At 46.0% G+C, this 8,522-nt stretch overlaps 1 protein-coding gene across 1 annotated transcript in view; it reads left to right on the forward strand.

Moving 5' to 3' along the window:
• LOC118411381 overlaps positions 1 to 8,522 on the forward strand; it is a 39,847-nt gene that overhangs the window by 14,737 nt on the left and 16,588 nt on the right. Inside the window, exons 14-19 of the mRNA XM_035813638.1 lie at positions 2,980 to 3,175; positions 4,431 to 4,577; positions 5,330 to 5,531; positions 5,777 to 5,935; positions 6,576 to 6,671; positions 8,009 to 8,164. Coding sequence (XP_035669531.1) covers positions 2,980 to 3,175; positions 4,431 to 4,577; positions 5,330 to 5,531; positions 5,777 to 5,935; positions 6,576 to 6,671; positions 8,009 to 8,164 — 956 coding nt within the window. The remainder of the gene's footprint in view (positions 1 to 2,979; positions 3,176 to 4,430; positions 4,578 to 5,329; positions 5,532 to 5,776; positions 5,936 to 6,575; positions 6,672 to 8,008; positions 8,165 to 8,522) is intronic.

Genomic DNA, 8,522 nt, shown 5'->3' on the forward strand with positions numbered 1-8,522 from the left:
CCTTTTAAACTACAACGGCTGCAATAAGGGCCCGGTCCTACCCCTACCCCTAATTCAGCCAGCAGTCAACGTACGCAACTTCTTACAACAGCCTTTTAACACTACAACGGCTGCCATTGCGGCAAATGTTGTCTTCTGTTTGTGCGTTTGTATTATGCAGGGAGACTAAAGGAGACATGCCGTGTACCTAGTGTGTGTTGGGTTATGTAGGGAGACTAGACGAGACATGCCGTGTAACCTTAGTGTTTGTTGGTTATGTAGGAAGACTAGAGGAGACATGCCGTGTAACCTTAGTGTGTGTTGGTTATGTAGGGAGACTAGTAACCTGGTTTGTTGGTTATGTAGGGAGACTAGAGGAGACATGCCGTGTAACCTTAGTGTGTGTTGGTTATGTAGGGAGACTAGTAACCTGGTTTGTTGGTTATGTAGGGAGACTAGAGGAGACATGCCGTGTAACCTTAGTGTGTGTTGGTTATGTAGGGAGACTAGAGTAGACATACCGTGTACCTTAGTGTGTGTTGGTTATGTAGGGAGACTAGAGTAGACATACCGTGTACCTTAGTGTGTGTTGGTTATGTAGGGACACTAGAGGAGACATGCCGTGTAACCTTAGTGTGTGTTGGTTATGTAGGGAGACTAGAGGAGACATGCTGTGTAACCTCAGTGTGTGTTGGTTATGTAGGGAGACTAGAGGAGACATGCTGTGTAACCTGGTTTGTTGGTTATGTAGGGAGACTAGAGGAGACATGCCGTGTAACCTTAGTGTGTGTTGGTTATGTAGGGAGACTAGAGGAGACATGCCGTGTAACCTTAGTGTGTGTTGGTTATGTAGGGAGACTAGTAACCTGGTTTGTTGGTTATGTAGGGAGACTAGAGGAGACATGCCGTGTAACCTTAGTGTGTGTTGGTTATGTAGGGAGACTAGAGGAGACATGCCGTGTAACCTTAGTGTGTGTTGGTTATGTAGGGAGACTAGAGGAGACATGCCGTGTAACCTTAGTGTGTGTTGGTTATGTAGGGACACTAGAGGAGACATGCCGTGTAACCTTAGTGTGTGTTGGTTATGTAGGGAGACTAGAGGAGACATGCCGTGTAACCTTAGTGTGTGTTGGTTATGTAGGGAGACTAGTAACCTGGTTTGTTGGTTATGTGGGGAGACTAGTAACCTGGTTTGTTGGTTATGTAGGGACACTAGAGGAGACATGCCGTGTAACCTTAGTGTGTGTTGGTTATGTAGGGAGACTAGTAACCTGGTTTGTTGGTTATGTAGGGAGACTAGTAACCTGGTTTGTTGGTTATGTAGGGACACTAGACGAGACATGCCGTGTAACCTTAGTGTGTGTTGGTTATGTAGGGAGACTAGTAACCTGGTTTGTTGGATATGTAGGGAGACTAGAGGAGACATGCCGTGTAACCTTAGTGTGTGTTGGTTATGTAGGGAGACTAGAGGAGACATGCTGTGTAACCTTAGTGTTTGTTGGTTATGTAGGGAGACTAGAGGAGATATGCCGTGTAACCTTAGTGTGTTGATTATGTAGGGAGACTATAAACCTGGTGTGTTGAGTATGCAGGGAGCCTAAAGGAGACATGCCGTGTAACCTTAGTGTGTGTTGGTTATGTAGGGAGACTAAAGGAGATATGCCGTGTACCTAGCGTGTGTTGGTTATTTAGGGAGACTAGAGGAGATATGCCGTGTACCTAGCGTGTGTTGGTTATGTAGGGAGACTAAAGGAGATATGCCGTGTACCTAGCGTGTGTTGGTTATGTAGGGAGACTAGAGGAGACATGCCGTGTAACCTAGTGTATGTTGGTTATGTAGGGAGACTAGTAACCTTGTTTGTTGGTTATGTAGGGAGACTATAGGAGACATACCGTGTAACCTGAAGTGTGTGTTGGTTATGTAGGGAGACTAGTAACCTTGTTTGTTGGTTATGTAGGGAGACTAGTAACCTTGTTTGTTGGTTATGTAGGGACACTAGAGGAGACATGCCGTGTAACCTTAGTGTGTGTTGGTTATGTAGGGAGACTAGAGGAGACATGCCGTGTAACCTTAGTGTGTGTTGGTTATGTAGGGAGACTAGAGGAGACATGCCGTGTAACCTTAGTGTGTGTTGGTTATGTAGGGAGACTAGAGGAGACATGCCGTGTAACCTTAGTGTGTGTAGGTTATGTAGGGAGACTAGAGGAGACATGCCGTGTAACCTTAGTGTGTGTTGGTTATGTAGGGAGACTAGAGGAGACATGCCGTGTAACCTTAGTGTTTGTTGGTTATGTAGGGAGACTAGAGGAGATATGCCGTGTAACCATAGTGTGTTGGTTATGTAGGGAGACTAGAGGAGACATGCCGTGTAACCTGGTTTGTTGGTTATGTAGGGAGACTAGAGGAGACATGCTGTGTAACCTCAGTGTGTGTTGGTTATGTAGGGATACTAGAGGAGACATGCCGTGTAACCTTAGTGTTTGTTGGTTATGTAGGGAGACTAGTAACCTGGTTTGTTGGTTATGTAGGGAGACTAGAGGAGACATGCCGTGTAACCTTAGTGTTTGTTGGTTATGTAGGGATACTAGAGGAGACATGCCGTGTAACCTTAGTGTTTGTTGGTTATGTAGGGAGACTAGTAACCTGGTTTGTTGGTTATGTAGGGAGACTAGAGGAGACATGCTGTGTAACCTCAGTGTGTGTTGGTTATGTAGGGATACTAGAGGAGACATGCCGTGTAACCTTAGTGTTTGTTGGTTATGTAGGGAGACTAGTAACCTGGTTTGTTGGTTATGTAGGGAGACTAGAGGAGACATGCCGTGTAACCTGGTTTGTTGGTTATGTAGGGAGACTAGACGAGACATGCCGTGTAACCTTAGTGTTTGTTGGTTATGTAGGGAGACTAGAGGAGACATGCCGTGTAACCTTAGTGTTTGTTGGTTATGTAGGGAGACTAGAGGAGACATGCCGTGTAACCTGAGTGTGTGTTGGTTATGTAGGGAGACTAGAGGAGACATGCCGTGTAACCTGAAGTGGTCCAACTCCCACCGCATGGACCCGACCGCAGGCGGCAGGTGCATCCACTTCACGGCGGCGTCAGAAGGAGACATTTTCGTGGTGTTTGCCGGGATTCCTCACCAACACGAGACCTGGCTCTACATTGAGATCTCTCCCAAAGCCGTGGCGATTTATAAGGTAAACCTCTTCCTAACGTTATCAGTATCGTTGGTATACCAGTATCGTTGGTTAGCATGGAAGTTCATCTGTGTTGGTAAATGACATTGTGGAAAAACTAAACTTTACTTATTAACCTACACCAAGTTTAATTGGGACCTCAAATTTTCAGTCGACACCGTCAGCCTTGATCACGGAAAACAAGGCTGACGGTGTCGGCTGAAAATTTGGGGTAAGTCCCAATTAAACTTGGTGTAGGTTAAGTAAAGTTTAGTTTTTCCACAGTATCCATATCCTGAAATTTAGATGTAGGAGTGCCTTGACGAATTCGCAGTGTTACCTGTCATATTAGCCCTTTTCAGGCGCTTTGAGGCTTGCGCCAACTTTCATTGCACATTACGCCAGAACGGCTTACGCCAAATATAGTTGGCAACAAACTTCAAAGTTTCGAAAGTTTGTTATTTTTCTTTTTGGAAATTGCTTGTTGAAGAAATTAATCAAATATGAATAAACCATGCTAATCTAAGGACGTCATCAGCCAAAATCCAATATGGTAGACCTTTTCACGAGATCAAGTATAACTGGCTTTTTATCCCTTTACCTCTCTGTCAGCAAACAAAATGTTCAAAATAACATTTTTAGTTTATTTGCGATGTATTTAACGATTGTTTGCTGAAAAAGTATTTTTGAAAATTTAAGTTTGCGGACCCAAGATTGAGGACCCCAACTGGTAGCTTAAATATGTATGACGTCAATGATGTTGATACTGACAACAGAAGTCGAAGTAGACATTGTTATTCTGTTATTCTGTTATCTGCACTTGTCGCTACATATTTGTTGCATACATTAACGTTTTCTGGGAATATGCTTTCTTCATTTCTTTATGGTCCCAGCCAATACCATCACCGTTAAGCCGGCCGAATTGTAGATTGGTAAGAGCTCGCCAAATTTCAACATCGACAGAGAATCGGCTGTATGTTTTGCGGAAAATCTGCCCCTTTACAAATTGGACGGTGCTCAGGCGACTTCTATCCGACACTAATGATTATATACCCCCGTAAGATGGTAGCATCTATTGGACACCGACGAAGTTGCAGTTGCTGCCGTTGCCGTTGTATAGTCTGAACAGGGTTAAGATGCTGCCGTTACCGTTGTACAGTCTGAATAGGGTTAAGATGCTACCGTTACCGTTGTACAGTCTGAATAGGGTTAAGATGCTGCCGTTACCGTTGTACAGTCTGAATAGGGTTAAGATGGTCATATTGCCGTTGTGTAGTCCATGCGGCTAGCAGTGACGCAGCTCGATCAGGGCGCCACGGGTTTGGGCTCAGCCACTCTGTACCAGTCCTTCTTCGTCTGCATCACGGAGGACCTGGAAGCCGGCAGAACTATTGTGCAGTACGGCAAAACTCCGGACAATGAGGTCAGTTCTGAATTTTACTATCATGGACAGTCAAGATTATTAGGATGTCCCTAGACTGTTGACTGTGTGGTTTGTGCCTGTAGGAACGCGCCCATGTGTGGCTAGACTGTGTGGTTTGTGCCTGTAGAAACGCGCCCATGTGTGGCTAGACTGTGTGGTTTGTGCCTGTAAGAACGCGCCCATGTGTGGCTGAACTGTTGACTGTGTGGTTTGTGCCTCTGGACCGCGCCCATGTGTGGCTAGACTGTTGACTGTGTGGTTTGTGCCTGTAGAAACGCGCCCATGTGTGGCTAGACTGCTGACTGTGTGGTTTGTGCCTGTAGGAACGCGCACATGTGTGGCTGGACTGTTGACTGTGTGGTTTGTGCCTGTAGGAACGCGCCCATGTGTGGCTAGACTGTGTGGTTTGTGCCTGTAGAAACGCACCCATGTGTGGCTAGACTGTGTGGTTTGTGCCTGTAGGAACGCGCCTATGTGTGGCTAGACTGCTGACTGTGTGGTTTGTGCCTCTGGAACGCGCCCATGTGTGGCTAGACTGTTGACTGTGTGGTTTGTGCCTGTAGAAACGCGCCCATGTGTGGCTAGACTGTGTGGTTTGTGCCTGTAGTAACGCGCCCATGTGTGGCTAGACTGTGTGGTTTGTGCCTGTAGTAACGCGCCCATGTGTGGCTAGACTGCTGACTGTGTGGTTTGTGCCTCTGGAACGCGCCCATGTGTGGCTAGACTGTTGACTGTGTGGTTTGTGCCTGTAGGAACGCGCACATGTGTGGCTAGACTTCCAGTTCCGCGAGGTGTTTTCCCTGCGGTACTACGCATTTGGCAGCGGCGCGCACAGCGTGAAGCTGATGGGCGTGACGCAGGTGGACAACGCGCTGGAGGAGTTCCTGGTGTGCCGGGAGGGAACCCACAAATCCGGCAACAGGTGCCTCCAGGTGTGTCACGAGGAATGCGAAGGTAAGTCTTCTGGCTGTTTTCTCCTTGTAGTGCCAAAGTTTCCTTACTCTTTTGGTAGCATGCTGTTTCCATGTTGTTTCCATGCTGTTTCCATGTTGTTTTCATGCTGTTTCCATGTTGTTTCCATGCTGTTTCCATGTTGTTTTCATGCTGTTTCCATGTTGTTTTCATGCTGTTTTCATGTTGTTTTCATGCTGTTTTCATGTTGTTTTCATGCTGTTTTCATGTTGTTTCCGTGTCTGTAGGTTGCCGCACTACCGGCTCAGACGACCCGCGTGACTGCATCACGTGCGTGAACATGAAGGTGCCGTTCCCGTACTTGGACGGAGTCGTGGGCGACTTTGAGTGCGTGGCGGCCTGTCCTGACACCATGGCCGCGCCGCCAGGATCCTCCGTTTGCGCATGTGAGGCCATTATATATATTACTTACTCTACGCGACCTTGGTTTTTATTTTGATCATCTATTGTACAGTTTTGTTAGCAACCTTACTTCAGTATAACCTGTACATTACAACAACGGTACTTCCGTATACATGTAACTGTAGCAACCGTACTTCCGTATAATGTCTGAATTACAACCACCGTGCTTCAATTGAACCCCTACACTCTAGCGACCTTACTTCAGTATAACCTGTACATAACAAAAACCGTACTTCCGTATAACTTCTACACTATGGCCACCATAGTTTAATAGATGACGAAAGACTCTTGATATTAACAATTGTGTAATATGTTACATTAAACATATACAGTTATAAGGATATATTCCACACTACATCATAACACCCGGTTTGGAGTTTAGAACAGAACACCCGATTTGGAGTTTAGAACATAACTTATCAAACACCCGGTTTGGAGTTTAGAACATAACACCCGGTTTGGAGTTTAGAACAGAACACCCGGTTTGGAGTTTAGAACATAACACCCGGTTTGGAGTTTAGAACATAACTTATCAAACATCCGGTTTGGAGTTTAGTGCCCCTTTGAAACTGTGACATGCGTGACGTAATCACATGCTACCGGTTCTTCTGCGCCTGCGCACAGGTATCAAGAGGATGGAGGACGTCACAGCGGAGGGCGTGGTCACGTGTGTGGCGGAGTGCCCTTTGACCCACTATGACGACAACGACGTCTGCAGAAGTACGTGTCACAGATCATCTCCTAAGGTCACAGCAAGTCAATTTTATGGTTGACATCCTCTGCAGACTGCAAAAATACTGCGATAGGGCAAATAAAAAAACAAGATGAGTGAAAAAACAAGATGGCTACATTTTCAAAAATATGCCATAAGGTTGTGATGAATGTTGTAACAAGAATTAAAAGGACAAAACATGATATCAGAGCCAACAAGGCATTCATTCCTGTATTCAAGACATGTACTGGTGTGGTAAAAATGACACTAGTGCGGTAGAATGGCATAACCAACAAAGTTGGTAACCACACTCAGGGCTTCCATATTGTTGTCACTTTTACAACTATCCAATAAGTTTCATTTCTACTACAGTCCAGGATATCTCGCAAGTGTCACTTCTACAAGTACAATTGTTAGGCTACAACAGAACATATTTGCTCATTTTGGTACTTTATCGTCATGTTGACCATCCCTGCAGAAGAAAAAAATTCTTGTTTTTTTCTGAAATCAGGCGAAAATTAATGCGCGCGCTGATGTCATCCATAAAACTTACTTGCTGTGGCCTAAAGGACATTGTTCACCAATAGTTAATTGTTGATTTTACAAACTTGAAGACGACGAAGAAATAAACCATAAATCTTATAATACTGAAAATACGTGCAAGGGTATAAAAAGGGATATATTTCATGTACCAGCCCTCCTCCTCCTCTATACTAATAAAATTGTCTTTATTTCAAGAAAGTGATGTATCCAAGCAATGCATGTATTACATATAAAATGATAATGTCAATCAACTTAGTAATGATATAGACTAAAAAGTAAGAAGTCATGATCAACATATCTGACATTTCTGTCTGTTGTTGCCAACATATTACACAAGAGCTACTAACAGAGGAATGTTCTGATATATTCTTTTGCTCCTGTGCATGTTGTAACGGTTTTGTCCCCCCAGTGTGTAACAGCTCCTGTGCATGTTGTAACGGTTTTGCCCCCCCCCCCCCCAGTGTGTAACAGCTCCTGTGCATGTTGTAACGGTTTTGCCCCCCCCCAGTGTGTAACAGCTCCTGTGCATGTTGTAACGGTTTTGTCCCCCCAGTGTGTAACAGCTCCTATACATGTTGTAAGACGAAGGTTTTGTCCCCCCAGTGTGTAACAGCCCCTATACATGTTGTAAGACGACGGTTTTTCCCCCCAGTGTGTAACAGCTCCTATACATGTTGTAAGACGACGGTTTTTCCCCCCAGTGTGTAACAGCTCCTATACATGTTGTAAGACGACGGTTTTGTCCCCCCCAGTGTGTAACAGCCCCTATACATGTTGTAAGACGAAGGTTTTGTCCCCCCAGTGTGTAACAGTTTCTGTGAGGATGTGAGCGAGGACGGCACCAGGGTGTGCACAGGGCCGACCGTGGACGAGTGCCACAGCTGCCTGTACAGGTCCCAGGACGGGTCCTGCGTGGACGGGTGTGACCCGGGGCAACAAGCGGTCGCGGGAACGACAGGTGGGTGGAAGCACTGCATGATGGGACGGTGGATGGAAGCATTGCATGATGGGATGGTGGGTGGAAGCATTGCATGATGGGGCGGTGGATGGAAGCATTGCATGATGGGACGGTGGGTGGAAGCATTGCATTATGGGACGGTGGGTGGAAGCATTGCATGATGGGACGGTGGGTGGAGGCATTGCATGACTGGACAGTGGGTGGGTGGAGGTTAGAGAACATTGCATGATGGGGCGGTGGGTGGAAGCATTGCATGACGGGACGATGGGGGGAAGCATTGCATGATGGGACGGTGGGTGGGTGGAGGTTAGAGAACATTGCATGGTGGGACGGTGGGTGGGTGGAAGTACTACATTAT

Source organism: Branchiostoma floridae, chromosome 3 (assembly GCF_000003815.2).
Source record: "Branchiostoma floridae strain S238N-H82 chromosome 3, Bfl_VNyyK, whole genome shotgun sequence".
In the NCBI taxonomy this organism is placed as follows: Eukaryota; Metazoa; Chordata; class Leptocardii; order Amphioxiformes; family Branchiostomatidae; genus Branchiostoma; species Branchiostoma floridae.